The following is a 23,294-nucleotide window of genomic DNA, read 5'->3' as shown; positions in this document are numbered from 1 at the left end:
TTCAGTTCTCATCTGTATTTACTCATTAGTAAATATTAGATGTGTCAGTTGTGTAACTGTAATTAGGCATTCTTTTGAAATAAGAGAAAGCAAATTCAGTCAGAACAGCATTGCTAGTTACGTATAGTAGCTACCTAACTTTATGCCAGTTTGCTATTAATTGCTATTAAATGCTATTGCTACTCTCTCCTTCACTCAAAAAATCTCATGTGAGCTGTAAATTGGAATTGATAACCTTGTCTTGCAGTGTGACCCAGTGGTTGAGTTGTGCTCTGTGTTGTCAGAATGACATTGGTGGCTCAGGATGAGAACGGTCTGGTGCTCTCTCTGGGGGTTGATGAACAGAGGGTGATCGTCAGTGCGCGGCCTTTTCGCCTAGACATTGTGGAGGGCCCCACAGTGCTGCTGTCCCTCAACTCGCGTGGCCTGCTGACCTTCGAGCACCTGCGTCTGCGCAAGGACACGTGAGTCGTCCCTCAGCTGCTGTATAAAGCCAGGGTTGGGTTTATCAGAGCATTTAGAGATACGGTTCTTTCAGAAGAATTTGTGGCTCCTACAGAAATGAAGAGTCTTTAGTCACAGAGCACAAATGTTAAAATGTTATTGTACTCAAAAATTATGTTGCACCATGTCTGATTTACATAGTGCTTATTTGTGTTGGGCGATGGATCATCTAAATCTATACACTGGAGCTTTTGTGACACAACAGTATTGATTTTTAATATTTTAAAGTCTGGAATCTGTATTTTCAATCATTTAAAAGCAGTGTTGTGGCGATAAATATAGAAAATAGTTTAAATAGATTAATCCTGTGCAGCTTCACAAGTTTATATAATTATAAATAATTGGAAGGAATGCATCACTAAATAAATGTTAGTTAATGTTAATGAATTATTGTTCATGATTTTATTTTGTTTTCATGTTGGCGTTCATCAGTGTTTTCTCATTACAATACTTTACATTCCTTTTTTGGAAATGTACCTTTTTTCTGGTTAATGTTTACAATATCGTCAGGTTTCCTTTGGTTTAATAAGACGCATATCATCACAAATTAGTCCAGTGAAACTTGTAGCATCGAGTAGCAGCACTCTGGAAGGGTGTGTTTATTAAATTTTTTAATGCAAGCTAACATACCATGTGATATCTTACATATGTTACAACATTTAATTTAGTGGTATCGCCCAGCACTAGTATTAATAGTGAGAATGCTAAGGAAAAGCATTGGGTACTATAGTAAACAGGCTAAATTATATTATTTGTTAGAACTGTTTGGACCGGTAAGAAGATAAAGTTAGATAAAGAAAACAAACCAGTGTGTGAAAATGCTCTACTATGGATGGAATCACATCAGTATTCACTGTTTCATGCAAAGAGCTAGACATGAAAGTGTTTCTTTGTAATTATGAACCCTTTATTCTCAATATATGAACAGTCACCCAACAGAACAGTACAGAACATCAGTTGTGAATAAAAGGTTTTAAAATGTGTCTGAATATTTCTAATTATTATTATTCTTGTTACAGTTGTGTGTAAATGTTTGGGCATCCCTGGTCAGATTGCATGTTTTGCAAATTTTCGGAGAGAAAATAAGCACATGTCTTCTATGTAGAACAAAATTATTAGTGTTTGCTAAATTTAATATATTGGGTTAAAAAGATATGTCTTATATTTTTTTACTTTTATTTTTTCTCCCAATATGTTAAACTCAACAAACACACAGTAGTGGTGCGCTAAAATGTGATGTAAAGTGCTATATTTAGGTTTAATCTCTGTAAAAGATGTTTTAACTTACTTTCACTTCGAAAATCAACAAAACGTAATTTGACCAGGGGTATTACTAGGCGTTTATTAGGGAATAGGGGTATTATAACTTTTGCATAAAACTATATCAACAAACTACACTCACCAATCAGAGCTGTTGTTTTATTTTATTTTATTCATCATTATTACCACTGCACAAATGTAACATTCTACTGCCATGTAAATAACACATCGCAACAGTTATTCTATACAGTGTACATCTCCAACATGTTCATGTATATATCTACACATCTATAATCTATTTTTTTGCATATCTATAAGTAATTTATTCTATATACTGTAATGTTGCACTATGCCTATTTATTGCACACTTGCACACTCTCTTTTTGCACTATTTGCTACTATTTGCACTTCTGGTAGATGCTAACTGCATTTCGTTGCCATGTACTTATACTGAGTAATGACAATAAAGTTGAATCTATCTATCTATCTATATCTATCTATCTATATTATTATAGAACTCTTGTTCAAACTAACTAACTTAGACAAATGTTTTTGTGTTTTAGTGGATATTACATGCTTGTATGTTTTTATACTGCAAAAAAGAGCTTAGAGCTCCAGGTGCTATTTGTTGCCAGGTGCCAGGTATCTGCACATTTTTACTGGGCACTTGAAAACGCTTCGTTGTTATTAGGTATTTGTGTTTTTTCATGCTTCTCTCATTAAAATCACCAATTGGACATGTGAGCGCATTGTGTTCAGAGTGGTTCACTTGTTAATTTATTTACTATTCTATACTATACTATAAAAGCTCAGTGCATTAGGGCTTTGCTAATTCTGTTGAGTTTTAATGAGATGATAGTTGTCTATATGTCTACAGTGATCATTTAGACTTCATAGCCCTAAAATAAATGATAACACAGCTTCCCAGCCCTGGTCCTGGAGTATCCCATGCCCTGCACATTTGAGTTTTTTTCCTTCCTCTCAACACACCAACTTAGTCATCAAGAGTTTGTTAATGATTAGTGAGATCAAGTTTTTTGGAAGCAGGAAATGCATTAAAATGTTCAGGGCAGGGGTACGGGTACCCTAGGATGACAGTTGGGAACTACTGAATTAGAGGAATGTAGTTGAACAATGAAATACTAGTCCAGTGTGTCATTTTTAAAAATCCTTAATTACCAAAATATCTTAAAACGGATATATGATGTTGACAGTAAATCTGAACACAAAATATCATCACAATTATTACAGTTTTTTTACTTGTTAGACAACTAAATAAAAATAAGTGAAATAAAAGCTAATTAACAAGCCAGAGTGCAAAGATTTCTGAGTAGCTCCCAGCACCACAGTACTTGTAAATTTTAAGACTTTGTGGTTTCTGGAATTTATTTGAGTTTCAGAAATCAGAGACATATCAATCAGTAAAGCACTGTTTATCTAATGCTAATAGAATATAACATTAAAACATAAATATAAAATTATATTGGTCCATATTATTGGTTGTATGGGTTTTAAGTTTCTTGAAATCGATATTGGCCATGAAATCTTCATACTACTGTGCTATTTCTGTAGTAGGGAACAATTCTGAACACAGCTGCTTTGTGCGTTTTATCTGTCCTTTATAGTTTTTAATCAGCTTATTATTCTGCACTTTTATTCCTTACTGTTGCACTTCATTTGCTTCACTAACTTACTTTGAAGGGGCTGCATTCATTCAGGCCCAAATCTGAGTTAAATTTAAGATAGTATGGGGATATATCTTATAAGTAATATTTGCTATTTCTGTTTTACGTTTTGCATTATTCACGTATACTATTTAAATCACCATTGTACTGTACTGGTCTGTTGTGCAAAAACAGAATGTAATTTAACAAAAAATTAGCTGCCTTGTGAATGGAGCCCAAGCATGTCTCCTTGATAATACCCATATCATTCACTGCGTCTTGTCAACCTCCGGAATTTAAAAATGGTCTGTAGTGCTACTGGAGATTTCTTCTATGAAATGTGTGTGTTCATTTCATTGGAGAGGATCAGGAGTCACTGAGGAGCTGAGTGTATGGGAACTGCATTAGCAAACATGTGTCTGTTAAATGTTTGTGGTGGTGGTGTTGTTTGTGATCAGTACATAGTGGTAATAGAGTACCACTCAAATGTTTGGACACACAGAAAGATTGTTCTTATTTTTTTTCCAGTTTGCCACATGATACAGTAATAATGAAGAAAGACAAAAGGAATTATACAGTAAAAAAAATCCCTGTAAAAACTGTTTATAGATTCCTGCCACTAGATAGTAAATCGTCTAAATCGTGATACTGACACATCGTAATGTTGCTTTTCAGTTTTAGCATTATTACTGATGTACAGTACTAGTTCAAACCTTTCATTTTTCTAATCTCCAGTCCAGGAGCCCTTTAAGTGCAAGTTACTCATTTGTTCTGGAGACATTCTGAAGGAGATTAGGTATAAGATAATTCACATGCAAGGGACGTGAAAGTCACAGGAAGTGACTGAAGAAAATTGTTATATTTTTGTTGTTGAGATGTCTGTGTAATTTTTCTTTTGAATGTTTTAATGACATAATGCCTATAAAACACAGTGCTCCATTGCTCCAAGTGTTTTGTTTCTAGCTTTTTGTGCTTTAAACACTTTATTTGAAGAAAATCAATTGTACATTTTTGTTTTGGGGAAAATTCATATGCGGGAATCAACTTCATTGTCATATTTGTTTTAGAAACTAATTTCAAGCATATAAGCATCTTCAGATCAAAACATGACTATGTACTGTATGATCATGGAATGTGTGAGGATGTTTCCCAAAGGAAACGCTCACTATGAAATCTCTTATTCCTGCCAACTCATTCTGCTCAATTGGGAAGCACTGATGTCTAGTTTCTCTTTTAGGCCAAGCAAATATTTGTGCATGAGAATAATAGGCTCCATTTATATGAAAAAGGATTAATTGATTCTCATTTATCTCCCTGAAAGGGTGTCCTCTATTACCGTCATTATGATTCTGGTTCATTCAAAATGTTTGGCAAAATGTTTGCATTAACAGAACGTCTCATCATTTTTCTTCTTTTTTTTGTTCTCTCTGCCCCTCTCCTCTTTTTTTCCTTTTCCCCTCCTCTCCACTCTGTCTCTCTTCTCTGCCATGCTCTCAGTATCTCTCATAAAATTACTAGCACAGTCGGTAGCATGTGGGACTCGATCAAGAGCGTTTTCTCTAGGTAACGTCCCTTTGGCCTGCTTCTTGATCGTGTGTGTGTCTGTGTGTACGTGGTGCATGTATTTGGGGGAAATTGATCTTTTAAAATCTTTAAAATTATTATTTTATTAGGGCTGCACAATATATTGTTTGTTAATTGCTGTTGAAATATTGTCATTTGCAGCATTGAGCTCAGCAAAGGCTTCAAATCAGCCATTTAATCATTTACAAAAGCATTTCACTTAGTGTTCCGGATTCACATGATTCTACAATTTTGGTCAGAATAATGCAGACTTAGCCTTTTTTCATATTGTGCAGTCTGTTTTCAATCATGGCATATTTATGTATGAAATAGAGGAGTAATAGCCATTTCTGATTAAAGACGTTCAAAAAGAGTCATAAATCAGTTAGAATAGATGCATGAGAATAATTGACTAACACTTGTCTCTCTAGTCTTCAGCTGATTTTTCTAAAACAGCTTCAGTTAGCATAGGTTTTCAAACCACTGCCTCACCTTGTCTCTTGTGAGATGTAGAAACGGGCTACATAAAACACAAACCTCATTTCCCAAAAAGTTAAAATAGTATATGAAATGCTAATGAAGAAAAAAAGATTCTGTTTGACCTATTAAATCAAAAACAGTACAAGAACATTTAATACATTTTGCTTCATTATTTTTTAAAATCATTCATTTATTTTTTTAAATATGCATAATTCAAATTGGATGCCTGCAACACATTACAAAATTTGGGACAGGAGCATGTCTACCACTGTGTCACTTCACCTTTCATTTAGAAGACTTAATAATTGTTTAGTTACTGAAGACGCCAATTGAGAAAGTGTTTTTTTGTTTGTTTGTTTTTGAACAACTATACAAGGGCCTTCGTTATTGTGTTTTTGTTTTTTTTTGCTTCATCATGTACCACACATTTTGAAAGGAAGAGAGATTTGGACTGGTGGCAAGCCAATGTAGCATCCAATGTTGCATCCATCTTGTTGTAATATGTGCAGAATATTTCTTGGCGTTGTCATGTTGAAATTAGCACGGGTGTCTCTGAGAAAGATCCCTTCACAGATATTATGACAGACCCTGGCTTTTGAACTTTATGCTGGTAACCGTCTAAAATAGAATACTGTAGTCGTGTCATCATTTTGTAGTCAGTGCCATGTTGTTATGCCCATATTAGGAACTCCGGGTCTAAGCATCATTTCTATATGGGCAGAATCGCCTCTCACAACCTGTGTTAAATTCAGAACCCGATATGTTTTGTCCTGTGAACATTCTTCTCTCAAATATCACTGGATCCTCTGAATTACGAGGGCTTTAAAAAGTTACATGTGAGCTAAAGATACTGTGCATCAAATTCATGTCATTAGACTGGCAGCCTCCTTAAGCCAGTTTTGGCAGTAAATGGATATAATATAGTATAAAGATATCAAAATATCCTACTTAGATGTTTTATTTAAGAGTGTACCCATAAATATGTGCTACAGTAGACCGTTTCGATAAGAGAGCACAACTCATCAGAGCACTGGCTCAGCCTGCCTTTTTTTTTGTTTTGTGTAGCATAGTGACATCAAATTGATGCGCAGTAGCTTTAGCTCGCATGTAGCAATATTAGTATTATAGCTCTTGACGACCTCGTAATTCGGAGGATACAGTGGTATTCGGGAGAAAAATGTTCACAGGATAAAACATATCGGGTTCTGAACATTTTTATTTGACACAAGGTGCCATAGAGGCAAATATTTTTCAAAAACCCTATTCATTCTGGCCATTTAGAAATGGGGCTTAGACCATAATATGGACATAATGAGGACTACAGAATGACGCACGACTACAGTGGTCTGTATTCCATTTCTTCTTTAGCCTGGAGAACACCACACTCATTATTTTCATAAACAGTCATGAAAGGTTGACTCCTTACACGTTACAATACATGTTTCCAGGGTGCATCAGTCCATTTCATATGAGCTTGAGCCCAGAGAAGTCAGTGATGTTTCTGGGCATTCTTGGCCCATGCTCTCTGCTGTGCGTAGTGACTTGTAGTAACTTGTATTTGTGGATAATGGACTAAGCCTTGGATACTCATTTTGACTATATCACCTGTATAAGAAAACTTTGTGACATTTCACACATTTCTAGCTTTAAATGGCTCCTGTGTCAACTTTTCTTGAAACGCGTTACAGGCATCAGTTTCAAAATGAGGGTGTATTGGCAAAAAACTATGAAGTTGGTAAAACAGTAAAAATCTTCTGCATAATGTCTTGTCTTTTTAATAGCTGTCAAATGGAAATGGTGGTGGTGGTGGGGGGGGGGGTGTTAGCGATGGGTGCACCTTAAAATTAAAAAGGTCTGGGACTTTTGGACATCGCGTGGATTTTCACGGTCATCGTGTTAAGCAATGATTCACCAACTAATGCATTCATAATCAAGCATATAAGTCACATTGCCATGTAGTGCTTTTGTTTAGGATAGGTACTGTGAAAAGATTTGATCACAATTGTTTAAGCTGACCACAAATATTTTCCAAGGTTGTTACCATTCAACTAAAATTTCATGATTGTAACAGAAATTGGTCTAAATTATTGTCTGGGGTTATGGTTACTTTAGGGTACAGATTGGAAAAAAAGGAGTATTCCTTTAATATTCACTACTGCAATGTGCTGTCATTGTGCGTTTGTTTCTAAAACAGCAAGGACGCCAATTATCTTAGCAGTCTACCGTATAAGTGGAGGTCATTTCACATAATAGACTATGCATTGCACATATGATGAGCATGTCACTGTTAAATAGAAATATTACTTGTGCACAAAACACAGTTGCTGCTAATTGTAAAAACAGTATGACTTTATGTTGCAACTAAAGGGATTTTTCTATGTTAGCTGGTTTATGTTAAGCTTTTTAATTTGAAAATGATTTCAGAATGCTCACTTTTTATGTTCCAGCAAACATGACGCTGATGCAGAAGATGGCGGAGGATCAGAGAATGCAGAGCAGGCAGAGGATGAGGTGTGTATATAGCTTTTTTCCATCAAGCGTCTGTTCATAGATGCAGTCGTCTGCAAATATTTGAACACCCCGTTTTTTTTCATTGACACATTCAGTATATATTAAATATTTAAATATTTTTCTTTCTTATATTTATCCATCCATCCATCCATCCATCCATCCATTATCTTCCGCTTGTCCGGGGTTCGGGTCGCGGGGGCAGCATCCTAAGCAATGAAGCCCAGACCTCCCTTTCCCCAGCCACTTCCACCAGCTCTCCAAGGGGGATTCCGAGGCGCTCCCAGGCCAGCTGGGCGATATAGTCGCGCCAGCGTGTCCTGGGTCTTCCCCGGGGTCTCCTCCCAGGTGGACTCGCCTGTGACACCTCCCGAGGGAGGCGTCCAGGAGGCATCCTAACCAGATGCCCGAACCACCTCAGCTGGCTCCTCTCGACGTGAAGAAGCAGCGGCTCTACTCCGAGTCCCTCCCGGATGACTGAACTTCTCACCCTATCTCTAAGGGAGAGTCCAGACACCCTGCGGAGGAAACTCATTTCGGCCGCTTGTATTCGCGATCTTATTCTTTCGGTCATTACCCAAAGCTCATGACCATAGGTGAGGGTGGGAACGTAGATCGACCGGTAAATCGAGAGCCTTGCCTTATGGCTCAGCTCTTTCTTTACCACAACAGACCGGTAAAGAGCCCGCATCACTGCTGACCCAGCACCAATCCGCCTGTCAATCTCCCGCTCCCTTGTACCATCACTCGTGAACAAGACCCCAAGATACTTGAACTCCTCCACTTGAGGCAAGAGCCTATCCCCGACCCAGAGAGGGCTCTCCACCCTTTTCCGCCTGAGAACCATGGTCTCGGATTTAGAGGTACTGATTCTCATCCCAGCCGCTTCACACTCGGCTGCAAACCGATCCAGCGAAAGCTGAAGTTCGCGGCCTGATGTCCCCAATAGGACCACATCATCTGCAAACAGCATCGATGTGACCCTGAGGTCACCAAACCGGACACCCTCCATCCCTTGACTGCGCCTAGAAATTCTATCCATAAAAATTATGAATAGAATCGGTGACAAAGGGCAGCCCTGACGGAGTCCAACTCTCACTGGGAACGAGTCTGACTTACTGCCGGCTATGCGAACCAAACTCCAGCTTTGTTTGTACAGGGCCTGAATGGCTCGTAGCAAAGAGCCATGTACCCCGTACTCCCGAAGCACCTCCCACAGAATACCACGGGGAACACAGTCGAATGCCTTCTCCAGATCCACAAAGCACATGTGGACTGGTTGGGCAAACTCCCATGAACCCTCCAGAATCCTGGAGAGGGTGAAGAGTTGGTCCAGTGTTCCACGACCAGGGCGGAACCCGCACTGTTCCTCCTGGATCCGAGGTTCGACTATAAGCCGGACTCTCTTCTCCAGTACCCCTGCATAGACCTTGCCAGGGAGGCTGAGGAGTGTGATTCCCCTGTAGTTGGAACACACCCTCCGGTCCCCTTTTTTAAAAAGAGGCACCACCACCCCAGTCTGCCAATCCAGTGGCACCGCCCCCGATGTCCACGCAATGTTGAAAAGGCGTGTCAGCCAAGACAGCCCCACAACATCCAGAGCCTTGAGGAACTCAGGGCGGATCTCATCCACCCCTGGAGCCTTGCCACCAAGGAGCTTCTTAACTACCTTAGCGACTTCGGCCTCAGTAATGGACAAGCCTATTCCCATGTCCCCAGACTCAGCCTCCTCACTGGAGAACATGTCGGTGGGATTGAGAAGGTCCTCAAAGTATTCCTTCCACCGCCCAATGACGTCTTCAGTCGAAGTCAGCAGCACACCATCTCCACTATATACAGTGCTAGTGGCACACTGCTTTCCCCTTCTGAGTCGTCTGACGGTTTGCCAGAATCTTTTCGGAGCCGACTTAAAGTCAGTTTCCAAGGCCTCACCAAACTCCTCCCATACACGGGTTTTTGCCTTGGCGACAACTGAAGCCGCAGATCACTTGGCCTGTCGATACCTGCCAGCTGCCTCTGGTGTCCCACAGGCCAACCATGCCCGGTAGGACTCCTTCTTCAGCTTGACGGCATCTCTCACCTGGGGTGTCCACCACCGGGTTCGAGGATTACCGCCCCGACAGGCACCAACTACCTTACGGCCACAGCTACAGTCAGCTGCTTCAGCAATGGAGGAACGGAACATGGCCCATTCTGAGTCAATGTCCCCCACCTCCCCCGATATCTGGTCAAAGTTCTGACGGAGGTGTGAGTTGAAGATCAATCTGACAGGTTCTTCTGCTAGACGTTCCCAGCAAACCCTCACTATGCGTTTGGGCTTGCCTGGTCTGACCGGCATCTTCCCCCACCACCTGATCCAACTCACCACCAGGTGGTGATCAGTTGACAGCTCAGCTCCTCTCTTTACCCGAGTGTCCAAAACACATGGCCGCAAGTCCGATGACACGACTACAAAGTCAATCACTGAACTGCGGCCTAGGGTGTCCTGGTGCCATGTGCACTTATGGACATCCTTGTGTTCAAACATGGTGTTCGTGATGGACAAACTGTGGTTTGCGCAGAAGTCCAAAAACTGAACACCACTCGGGTTCAGATCAGAGAGGCCATTCCTCCCAATCACACCCCTCCAGGTCTCACTGTCATTGCCCACGTGAGCGTTGAAGTCCCCCAGTAGGACAATAGAGTCTCCAGGAGGAGCACTTTCAAGCACCCTTCCCAAGGACTCTAAGAAGGCTGGGTACTCTGAACTGCTGTTCGGTGCATAAGCACAGACAACAGTCAGGACCCGTTCCCCAACCCGAAGGCGTAGGGAAGCTACCCTCTCGTCCACCGGAGAAAACCCCAACATACAGGCACCGAGTCGAGGGGCTATGAGAAAGCCCACACCTGCCCGCCGCCTCTCACCATGGGCAACTCCAGAAAAGAATAAAGTCCAGCCCCTCTCAAGGAGATTTGACCCAGAGCCCAAGATGTGTGTTGAGGTGAGCCCGACTATATCTAGCCGGTATCTCTCAACCTCGCGCACCAACTCAGGCTCCTTCCCCGCCAGTGAGGTAACGTTCCAAGTTCCAAAAGCCAGTTTCAGCAACCGAGGATCAGAACGCCAAGGCCCACGCCTTCGGACACTGCCCGATCCACAACGCACCGAACCCCTACTACTGCCCCTCCCATTGGTGGTGGGTCGATGGGAGGGGGGACTCATGTAATTCCTTCGGGCTGGGCCCGGCCGGGCACCATGAGTAAATGCCCGGCCACCAGACGCTCGCTGGCGAGCCCCTCCCCCAGGCCTGGCTCCAGGGTGGGGCCCCGGTAACCCTGTTCCGGGCAGGGTACACAAGTCCTGCTTTTGTGTCTTCATAGGGGTTATTATGGATCACACTTTGTCTGACCTGTCACCTAGGACCAGTTTGCCATGGGAGACCCTACCAGGAGCTTTTGCTCCAGACAACATAGCTCCTAAGATCATTCAAGCACGCAAACCCCTCCACCACGATAAGGTAGTGATCCAAGGAGAGGTCTTATATTTATATAAATAAATATGTATAAATATATATTTCCAAAAGTATTCGTTCGTCTGCCTTCAAACGCATATGAACTTGAGTGACATCCCATTCATAATACATAGGGTTTAATATAATGTCAGCCCACCTTTTGCAGCTATAACAGCTGACGAATCCAAACTTAATCCACTCCTAACTTAGCCAGGGGACCAGCCGTTTGCTGGAGAAGTGAAGTTTATTCGTTTGCGTGCAGGAACCAGAGACCTAGCCAGCCTGTAAGACACAGGGCTGATGCAGTTTTATAGCAGGACTGATGCCAAGAAGAGGCTCAGCCTATACATGACAAGTGACAGGTGTGACAGACATGACCACATAGGGATAAACAAGAATAGACAGAAGAATGTACTAAATACAGTCAGAGTACAGGCACACACAATACAGATACAAAATACCTATACTAAACATGTTACAGAGCAGTACATTTCTACACAGCTTCAACTCTTCTGGTAAGGCTTTCCACAACGTTTAGGAGTGTGTTTATGGGAATTTTTGACTATTCTTCCAGAATTGCATTTGTGAGGTCAGATACTGATTTTGAACGAGAAGGCCTGGCTCACAGTCTCCGCTCTAATTCATCCCAAAAGTTGAGTTCAGGACTCTGTGTAGGCCAGTCAAGTTCTTCCACACAAAACTTGCTCATCCATGTCTTTATGGACCTTTTTTTTGTGCACTAGTGCACAGTCATGTTGGAACAGGAAGGGGCCATCCCCAAACTGTTCCCACAAAGTTGGAAGCATAAAATTGCCCAAAATCTCTTGGTGCTGAAGCATTAAGAATTCCTTACACTGGAACTGAAGAGCCAAACTCCTGAAAAACAACCCGACACCATGATCCCCCCTCCACCAAACTTTATACTTGGCACAATGCAATCAGACAAGTACCGTTCTCCTGGCAACTGCCAAACCCTCACTCGTCCATCGGATCGCCAGATGGAGGACATGTCTCCACTGCTCTAGAGTCCAGCGGCACTTTGTATTGTGCTTGGTGATGTAAGGCTTGGATGCAGCTGCTCGCCCATGGAAACCCATTCTATGAAGCTCCCTACGCACTGTTCTTGTGCTAATCTGAAGGCCACATGAAGTTTGGAAGTCTGTAGTGATTGACTCTGCAGAAAGTTGGCGACCTCTGCTCAGTCAGCATCTGCTGATCCCGCTCCGTCATTTTACATGGCCTACCACTTCGTGGCTGAGTTGCTGTCATTCCCAATCACTTCCATTATGTTATAATACCACCGACGGTTGACTGTGAAATATTTAGTAGCGAGGAAATTTCATGACTGGACTTGTTGCACAGGTGGTATCCTATTACGGTGCCATGCTGGAATTCACTGAGCTCCTGAGAGGGACCCATTTTTTCATAAATGCTTGTATACACGCTTAATTAAGTACACCTCCTTGTATTTACACTCATTGTCCATTTTATCAGCTCCACTTACCGTATAGGTGCACTTTGTAGTTCAGTCACAGATAATGTACTCCGTGTGTTTCTCTGTCTGCTTTGTTAATCCCCTTTCACCCTGTTTAGCAGTGATCAGGGCTCCCACAGAGCAGGTATTATTGAACTGCAGTCTGCAATTGTAGAACAAAGTGTACCTATAAGGTAATTTTACTTGATAGAATGGGCAGAGTGTAAATAAAAAGAAGGCAGATCTATGTATGTATATACATTCCAATATGTTAAACTTATAAATAAAAGGTTGTGCACTAATAATGCTGAAAATTGTCATATTTAAGTGTGTTCTCTGTAGATATGTTAACTTATTTTCACTTCAGTCAGCAAAACAAGTCATTTGACTTGGGGTATTACAATTTTTGCACACAATGAATATGTACTGCAGGTGCTTTATTCATGCTATTCATATATATATATATATGTCTCTGTCTCTCATTATCTATCTTTTTTGTTCATACTAGGATGAACAGGCAGTGAAAGAGGAAGAAGATAAGCCTGGCATGTGGGAAGAGACATTTAAAACCCACAGTGACTCAAAACCCAATGGTAAACACAAAATCACACAAGAGCAAATACTATAAGGGCCATAATTGCTGAGGTGTCTTCAAAAACTTTAGCATGCTCTAAAACAGAACATGCACGGCAGTTTTGCAACTGATTGACTAGTGAATTATGACTACCTTATTTACAGCAGGTCTTGGTTTTGACTGCCTTTTAACGTCAGATGCAAACTGGCTAATAAGAATTGCACTGCTAGCAAACTGTTCCACACAGAGCATGTTTTAAGCATGATAGAAAGCATGATGGAAAGACAGCAGCAATAAATTCTCTCTGAAAGACCTAGAAGCACTGGTGGAAAAGGGGTTTTAGCAGCTAAAAGACAAGTAGTTCACCATGAAAAAAATAAACAGAAAATTTGTGAATAAATTACCCCTCAAAAATGTGCAAGATCTGAGGCCTTGTTCGCATTAATATCTGTCTAAACTGATCCAATCGTAAGTACAGGTGTGAATGAGGTCTAGTGTCTCAGAGATGTCATCCAGTCAGGTAAACTTTGGAGTCTTTGGAGATGGTCAGGGATGCATGTGACCACGTAATCTTGGATTGCATTAGCAATTAGCAATCCATGAGATTTTATTGTTTGTAAGGCATAAGGAAATCTTAGGCTACATTTCCACAGCAGGTAAAAGTGGCCCAAATCCGATTTTTTTCCCTCGTATATGACACAGATATGTCATTTGTGTGGCTGTGTGAACAGCAAAAAATGCATTGAATCTGATGTTTTCAATTCCGATCTGAGACGCTTTCATATGTCGTACTGAAATCTGATCCGTATTTGCGGCAGTGCGACTCAGTCTGAACAGCCAGATCGGAATTCATGCAACATTTACGTCAGTCCAACTAAACATTCGTCATCATTTCGCACTGCTGAGACTCAGACATTTAGGCTGATGTTTCTGCACAAAAAAATTTGAGGAGACTTATCGCAGCCGCTCCATGTTTGAAGAGGTTTGGAAGGAAACGGCTGAGCGTGGCCGGAGGAGCCCGAGGCTGCAGCATCAGAGAATGGTTTAAACAATCCGAGGACACAAACCAAACAAGTGGCCGAATAACAAAAGCCCTATGGCGAACTTGAACACACTGTGGGTGATGAGCCCAACTGTCAACCATTGGAACTTCATAATCGCACCTGTAATTGTGGCAAAGACGAAACCAGGAGCGAGTAGTGTTCCCTAGTCATTATGACTGTTTACCTCTGGATGAGCCATGTGAAGCATTGTTCTTTTGCGCATGTGGGTCGGTTTGGGAGCTGATCTGTTCAGACTGCTGTCGCATACAGATCACAGTTAAAAGATGTAAAATCGGATTTGGTGAAAAAATCAGATTTTGGGCCACTTTTACCTGCTGTGTAAACATAGCCTAAGTCTATATGCAGATTATGGAAACTATAAAAAATATATGGAAACTAAAAAGGTCATTTGGTTTTATACATTTCTATATGAAAAAAAAAAACCTTTGCATGATTGTATGTTTGAAAGCTTTAAAATCATATCATTTTGCAACTCCTTCTGGCTTGCATTTAGGAAATAGTGCAGAGTGTAGTGTATCATAAAGAAGACCTCCATGGTACAATGCTCAGTTCAGTAACCCTTTCACAAATATTGAAAAAAAAATATTTTTGAGATATGATAAAATTGATTCAGTTTACCAAGTCAAATAATACGACCCCCATGGCATTTTTATTATTATATTAATGTTGGCTGCTTAGGAAAAAAATACATAATCTTGAGTTCAGAGACATCGGTCCAAGTGTAAAGACTAGTTTATACACATTTTAAACTTTAAAAATCATGCATTGAAATTGATCAAGCACGTTAATGGATGTGTAGTTGCACCACCTGGCATGGTAAAATTGATTATCCTGTTTAAAAACCAGTTTATACCATTATAAAAACTGTGAAACAAATATCAGCACATTTAAATAGACTTTGTACAAACATTAATGCACATATCCATCATATCGAGTTTCATTATTTTTAATTGTGAATTTCTCAAATTATAGTTTTGAAATCTTTTATTTGTAAAAACAGATGTTTCTGTTTTGCAAAATGCAAATTCATGAAGTCCGGAACAATAAAACCTTCAGATCTGCAGTAGCCTTGTGTTCGCCTGCAAAAACGTGCACACATTGACAAATTAGCTGTGATGAATTAGCAGTATGCATTACACAACTACAAACATGTAGCAAATACAGCCATAACTGTACAAATATTTTCTCCATTGCTTTCATTTTTGTCCCTTTAATTAAAATTAAATTAAAACTGTCACTGCTGTTTCTTTCTCTTGCACCTCCAGGACCATCATCCATTAGTTTAGACTTCTCTTTTCCTGGTGTGGACCATGTATATGGCATTCCAGAACATGCAGACACGCTTAAACTCAGAAACACAGAGTGAGTGTTATACCTTCTTACATTTTAAGTCAGTAGTCCCCTTTTCTGTAGATCTAATATAAACAGATATCTCTGCACTCTTGTTTAAATAATCAGAAAATAAGAAACAAACCTCTTGAGTAACTAACGCTTTGATGTGTTTTACGCTCTTAGCGGTGGCGACCCGTATCGTCTATATAATTTGGACGTATTCCAGTATGAGCTGCATAACCTTATGGCACTGTATGGTGCAGTCCCAGTCATCATATCCCATAATACTGAGCGGACTATGGGCATCTTCTGGCTCAACGCAGCCGAAACCTGGGTGGACATAAGCTCCAGCACAGCAGGAAAGGTGAGACACCAGGGTTTTATGTTATGTTGTAAGCCCCAGGAAACCTATATTTTTCTCTTTCTCATGATGTTATGTGAAATTCTGCTTCAGTGCTGTTGCAGGCTGAGTGTTGAACTGAAGTCATTTATGGGTGCTCATCAGAATATTAGGCCTCTCTCAGACAAATTTATTTATTAACAAAAGCAGGAGGAATGCTGAATATTAGGCTACTCTGAATTTTTGTCTGAGAGTGCCCTAACATCTCCGTCTCTCTTCTTGTGTGCGCGGGTGTGTGCCCATGTGTGCGCGCGCGTGTGTGTGTGTGGTTTAAGACGGTGTTTGGGAAGATGATGGACTTTGTTCAGGGCTCAAGTGAAGTACCACAGACAGATGTGCGCTGGATCTCTGAGAGCGGCATCATTGATGTTTTCGTCCTGCTCGGACCCACACCCAACGATGTCTTCGCACAGTATGCCTCACTGACAGGTACACACATGGACAAACTCAAGCGCATGTACTCACAGATAATACAGCTAGAAATATTTGTCAGTCATTTACATGACGGGGTCATCGGGTTCGAATTCCTAGTTTGCGTTCCTCAGTCCCCCCCCCAGTGTCAACACTTTCAAATCTGCACATCACCTCTGCGTTTGTTAATGGATGAGTCTGTTAAAATGTAATTTAATCTTAATTTTGGACAGTTAATTATTTCTTTATATCATATTGTTTTAGATTATTTGTTTTTTATTTATCTGTGATCTAATAAGGGCTGTTATTGTCACTATACTATAGTTTAACCGACGTTATCTTATCACATTTCATCTGACTCTTGGGGGGTGATGAGCTGGTCTGAGTCATTTTGGACTGAATGTTGTGTGTATGGGGTTAGCTCCTACAGGGATGTAAAAATTGCAAATATCAATTCAATAAAAAACACACATTTGAATATAGAAATTCCATCCATCCATCCATCCATCCATCCATCATCTTCCGCTTCTCTGGGGTTCGGGTCACGGGGGCAGCATCCTAAGCAATGAGGCCCAGACCTCCCTTTCCCCAGCCACTTCCACTAGCTCCCTGGGGGGGATTCCCAGGCGTTCCCAGGCCAGCTGGGCGATATAGTCATGTCAGCATGTCCTGGGTCTTCCCTGGGGTCTCCTCCCGGGTGGACTTGCCTGTGACACCTCCCAAGGGAGGCGTCCAGGAGGCATCCTAACCAGATGCCCAAACCACCTCAGCTGGTTCCTTTTGACTTGGAGAAGCAGCGGCTCTACTCCGAGGCCTCCCGGATGACAGAACTTCTCACCCTATCTCTAAGGGAGAGTCCAGACACCCTGCGGAGGAAACTCATTTCGGCCGCTTGTATTCGCAATCTTTTTCTTTTGGTCATTACCCAAAGCTCATGACCATAGGTGAGGGTGGGAACGTAGATCGACCGGTAAATCGAGAGCCTTGCCTCTTTACCACAACAGACCGGTAAAGAGCCCGCATCACTGCTGACCCAGCACCATCCGCCTGTCAGTCTCCTGCTCCCTTGTACACTCGTGAACAAGACCCCAAGATACTTAAACTCCTCCACTTGAGGCAAGAGCTCATCCCCGACTCAGAGAGGGCTCTCCACCCATTCCTGCCTGAGAACCATGGCCTATGATTTGGAGGTACTGATCCTCATCCCGGCCGCTTCACACTCGGCTGCAAACCGATCCAGCGAAAGCTGAAGTTCACGGCCTGATGTCCCCAGTAGGACCACATCATCTGCAAACAGCAGCAATGTGACCTTGAGGTCACCAAACCGGACACCCTCCATCCCTTGACTGCGCCTAGAAATTCTATCCATAAAAATTATGAATAGAATCGGTGACAAAGGGCAGCCCGGATGGAGTCCAACTCTCACTGGGAACGAGTCTGACTGAAAACTCCTGCTTTGTTTGTACAGGGCCTGAATGGCTCGTAGCAAAGAGCCATTTACCCTGTACTCCCAAAGCACCTCCCACAGAATACCACGGGGAACACAGTCGAATGCCTTCTCCAAATCCACAAAGCACATGTGGACTGCTTTGGCAAACTCCCATGAACCCTCCAGAATCCTGGAGAGGGTAAAGAGTTGGTCCAGTGTTCCACGACCAGGGCGGAACCTGCACTGCTCCTCCTGAATCCAAGGTTCGACTATAAGCCGGACTCACTTCTCCAGGACCCCTGCATAGACCTTACCACGGAGGCTGAGGAGTGTGATTCCCCTGTAGTGGGAACACACCCTCCGGTCCCAACATACGCCGAGTCGAGGGGCTATGAGACAGCCCACACCTGCCCGCCGCCTTTCACCATGGGTAACTCCAGAAAAGAATAAAGTCCAGCCCCTCTCAAGGAGATTGGACCCAGAGCCCAAGCTGTGTGTTGAGGTGAGCCCGACTATATCTAGCCAATATCTCTCAACCTCGCGCACCAACTCGGGCTCCTTCCCCATCAGTGAGGTAACATTCCAAGTTCCAAAAGCCAGTTTCAGCAACCGAGGATCAGAACAGCAAGGCCCACGCCTTCGTATACTGCCCGATCCACAAAGCACCGAACCCCTACTACTGCCCCTCCCATCGGTGGTGGGTTGATGGGAGGGGGGACTCCTGTAGCTCCTTTGGGCTGAGCGACCACCAAACGCTCGCTGGCGAGCCCCTCCCCCAGGCCTGGCTCCAGGGTGGGGCACCGGTAACCCTGATCCGGGCAGGGTACACAAGTCCTGTTTTCTTGTTTTCAAAGGGGTGATTATGGAACACACTTTGTCTGGCCTGTCACCTAGGACTAGTTTGCCATGGGAGACCCTACCAGGAGCTTTTGCTCCAGACAACATAGGATCATTCAAGCACACAAACCCTTCCACCATGATAAGGTGTTGATCCATGGAGAGGAATATAGAAATTGTCCAGTATAATGTTTTAATATGGATTGCAGCTGAGATGAAATCAAATTTCTCATTGAACCTAAAAAAAAGTCGTTTTCTACTAATAAAATGTCTTATTTTTACTTTTAAAGATTAAATTCTGAAAAAATGCTGAAAAAAGCCTTCATCATGTATATTAAACTAATTTAGAATAGTCTGCAAACTAAAAGGTATGGTGGAAACTATTTTTATTTATTTTTTTATTTAAGTTCTTAAAAAGGTATCAAAAGTCACTGAATTTGATTGCAACACTAGCACACTGACCATATAATAGCTCATTTTTAACTTGGTCATCATCTGATTTACTAGATCAAAACAGTGACATAATGTGTGTCAGTTTAAGCCTGAAAACCTGACGTTTTTTGTACTAAAAGCTTGTGAACTCTGCATGTGCTCAATGTACTATTCATGTGCTAATTATGAAGTTGCAGATTTTTGGTGAGTAACCTGTTAAATTCACCACCTCCACCAGCACAAAGTGTCAGTGGACTGTCAGTAATAATTACCTCTCTTAGTAAATCTGTGCATGTACACAGACATAATACACCTTGCTGAAAGTTATATGCACAAGCATGTGTACACATTGTTGGTAATTCACTAATTTTATGCTTCTCTTGTTCCAGGAACTCAGGCCTTTCCTTCTCTGTCCACGCTTGGGTACCACCAGTGCCGCTGGAACTACAATGACAAAGAGGACGTGAAGACTGTAGATGAGGGTTTTGACAAGCATGACATCCCCTGTGACTTCATCTGGCTGGACATCGAGCACACTGATGGCAAACGTTACTTTACCTGGGACCCTCACAAGTTTGCCCAGCCCAAAGAGATGCTGCAAGGGCTCATGGATAAGAAACGCAAGGTGTGTGTGTGTGTGTGTGTGTGTGTGTGTGTGTGTGTGTTTGTGTGTGGTATTGAGAATGTAAAAGGTAGTATTGGAGTGAGTTCAGTTTTGGACATACAAGCATTTTACATTGCATCATGTTCATATCAAAACCTTGTAATTTCATGTCTGACTAGCTTCCTTTTACACAGTGTGAACATTTCATGGTAAATTACCCAGTGGATTACAATGAATATCAGACATTATATTACAGAATGTTTTTGCATTTACATACAATACTATGCATAATTAGAGATCACCCTTCATTTATTTATCTTCAAACCAACAAGGTTGTTAAATACAAGTTATTAATTTTTTTATATGTATTTCTAAGGGGGATAGATATAAGATAATATACTAGCATAAAGAAAAGAAAATGGTTAAATAAAAAAAAAGTAAACAAACAGTAGTTTCCAAAACTGGTATAGAGAAAATGGGACTCCGAACATCCGTGCAAGACTTGGTAGACACCAAACAGTGATGTTTCTCTCTTTCCTTCCACTGTGAGAAGACAGCTCAACACTATGGGTCTGAAAGGATGTATAGCTATCAAGAAGCTGTTACTAAGAAAAGAAAGCTTAAAAGAAGCTTAAATAAAAGCAAAGAGTGGACACACAAAATTCTGAAAAAGTTAATAGATTTAGTTGCTGATGCTTCTGTTTAATCTTCTGTTTAATATTTTTCTGCTTCTTTCGTTGGCTGAAAAATGAGCAACTCCTGCTTAATTGCCCCTTTTGACTGTAAATAAAATAAAGACAGGTGTTCTCTAACTTTTACACACACTGTGCTGTGTATTTAAAGTTAAAAACTTAATTTATTCTCCAAAAAAATACTTTTCTGACTTTTCTTATGTGTCTGACATAGGAGGTTTTATGACAGAGGCAATTTATGTTCTTTTACATTAGAACTCTCAGTAGTAATATTGTTGATCATTTTGGTTCATTTGAGGTTGCAGGCTGAATATTTTCTAATTTGTCCTTAGATGGTTGCCATTGTAGATCCTCACATCAAGGTGGACAGTGGGTACAATATTAACAATGAGATTCGCTCCAAAAGCTTTTACGTCAAGACCAAAGATGGAGCAGACTATGAGGGCTGGTGCTGGCCAGGTTGGTTAAATCAAGCAATTTGCATGTATATGCTAATAGAGTGTGTACAGTATAGCTTAAAGATGGTCCTGGTTCTTTGCTTGAGAAGATTATTAAACCAGCATCTCCTCAATTCTTGAAGGAAACTCTGGCTATCCTGACTTCACCAACCCTGAGATGAGGGCCTGGTGGGCCAGCAAATTTGCGTATGACCAGTATGAGGTAAGAAGCTCTAACTTATTGCTCTGCTATACTGTCTTTCCCATGTGGGTAAATGTTGCCTTTCCATGTTGACTCTGGACCTGCTCTTCATACTCAAATCATAATCCAAGCCAGTAAAACGGAAACCATGAAATCAGAAATCATGGATTGTTAAAGGGGACCAGTCATGCTCTTAAAATAAATTTGATACATTTACCAGCCCATAAATGAGTAAAAATAATGTAATTTCTCAATCTACCTCTAAAAGTATTGAGCTGTTTTTGAGAAGCTCTCCCAGAGTTTGTTTTGACTGTTACCCCTGGTGTGGGTGTGGACATATCGGCACTACCCGGCATGATCACGCCCCTTCATCTATCACAGGTCATTTAGATTTGAAATTTTGCAAAGATGTCAGGTTTCTGTTGAAATTAACACATTTTTTATTCTCAGTTAGCCAGTATACCAACTTGTGCTGTTGAAGGGCATGAATGAAAAAGGACTATCAGTAGGCTATGAAAGAGGTAACCTAGTTTTAGGCTTTAAAACACATCAAGCAAGAAGATTTTAAGTACGATTTAAAGGTTGAACTTTTCAACAGCATGCACTCTAGACTGGAACTTTCTCTGTGGACATTCAGCAGAAACAGAAAACCTGAGCTCAGGTAGGCAGTCCTAATAATTGAGCTAACATTAATGTAACTGCAGATGTGCTTGCCTGACAACTAATCTCAGCTCAGTTAGTAGAAATATTCTGGGGTGAATTTTGGGAGATGAGCACCTTCTGACAGTAATAAATGGCCACATGTGACTGCTTCCCTTCTAAGCAGTGGTTTGAATAATTTAAACAGTTTTCTCTTTACTCTCAGTGAAGTCAGTCAGTAAAGACTTGTATGTCATAATTTAGACATGCAGTTTTCACAGTTCAATTGGTGATCCATCAGTGTCCCTTATTTTTATTTTTATTTTTTTAGCTTGATTAGCCTAATATCTTCAGTGCAGAACTAGAGAAGCAGACTTCAGACACCAAACATGTTTTGGCTGATCCATTTTCTTTGAGATAAGGGGAAAGCAGTGTAAATGTGATTTCACTAAACTATTTCAGATCAGTGCTGATTTTTTGTAGGCTGAAAAACACAAAATGTTTATCATATCAGTGTGGAAACAATGATCTGTTTTTGTTTATAGGGCTCCATGGAAAACCTGTTTATATGGAACGATATGAATGAGCCTTCTGTGTTCAATGGGCCTGAGGTGACCATGCATAAGGATGCACTGCATGGCAGCTGGGAGCACAGAGATGTGCACAATATCTATGGCCTCTATGTGGTGAGAAAGCAGTCGGTTTGATGCAGTTGGTGTGTGTTAGGCAAGACTGAACAGGCAAACACGTGATCGGTTAATAAAAATCAAACAAAATAGTGGCCAGTTTGGCTGTAAAGAAATCAGAATCAGCCATATTAAGTCAGGATCAGGCTTCCTCATTCTATAGATGATATCCAGTGCTCAGAAAAACATGACATTAATTTTCAAAGTGATGACACATATCAGCATATTGCCCACGCCTACGACACAGTGTGTTGTAGTAGGGAATTATGGACACACATGAATGTTTCAGGTCATCAAACTACTTTTCATATTAGACAAAGATAACCCAAGTAAACAAAGCAAAAATAAAAACTGTTTTTAAATGATTATTTCATTTACTGAAGGCAAAATGTTCAGCCCTTCAGTCCTACTTGGCCCTATGTGGAAAAAGTAATTGCCACCTTGGCTACTAAATCAACCAGTTGACCAAATGCTGAATCCCACATTGTTTTCAGACACAACCGAAAAATACACACTCCCAAAATAGTGCCCTAAATACTACAGTGGGGCACAGTTTCAGCACATAAACCTTTTAGACTCCATATGCTACCTTGCAGAGTATTATCTGGAGG

At 41.3% G+C, this 23,294-nt stretch overlaps 1 protein-coding gene across 4 annotated transcripts in view; it reads left to right on the top strand.

Annotated features, from left to right (window-relative positions):
- The window catches only part of zgc:171967 (uncharacterized protein LOC100126019 homolog), a 43,511-nt gene that overhangs the window by 5,189 nt on the left and 15,028 nt on the right, over positions 1–23,294 (top strand). For 2 of the 4 annotated variants that reach the window (XM_017698090.2, XM_017698109.2), the window contains exons 5-15: positions 285–464; positions 4,926–4,991; positions 7,919–7,982; positions 13,453–13,537; positions 15,848–15,944; positions 16,098–16,278; positions 16,590–16,743; positions 19,813–20,048; positions 21,052–21,178; positions 21,300–21,379; positions 22,543–22,683. In XM_017698090.2, the coding sequence (XP_017553579.1) occupies positions 285–464; positions 4,926–4,991; positions 7,919–7,982; positions 13,453–13,537; positions 15,848–15,944; positions 16,098–16,278; positions 16,590–16,743; positions 19,813–20,048; positions 21,052–21,178; positions 21,300–21,379; positions 22,543–22,683 (1,411 nt within the window). The remainder of the gene's footprint in view (positions 1–284; positions 465–4,925; positions 4,992–7,918; positions 7,983–13,452; positions 13,538–15,847; positions 15,945–16,097; positions 16,279–16,589; positions 16,744–19,812; positions 20,049–21,051; positions 21,179–21,299; positions 21,380–22,542; positions 22,684–23,294) is intronic. The other 2 variants (XM_017698100.2, XM_017698120.2) reach the window with 2 other exon arrangements.

This window comes from Pygocentrus nattereri, chromosome 23 (assembly GCF_015220715.1).
Source record: "Pygocentrus nattereri isolate fPygNat1 chromosome 23, fPygNat1.pri, whole genome shotgun sequence".
Taxonomy (NCBI): domain Eukaryota; kingdom Metazoa; phylum Chordata; class Actinopteri; order Characiformes; family Serrasalmidae; genus Pygocentrus; species Pygocentrus nattereri.
The sequence above is the reverse complement of the archived record's forward strand: the minus strand, read 5'-3'. Positions and strand labels throughout refer to the sequence as shown.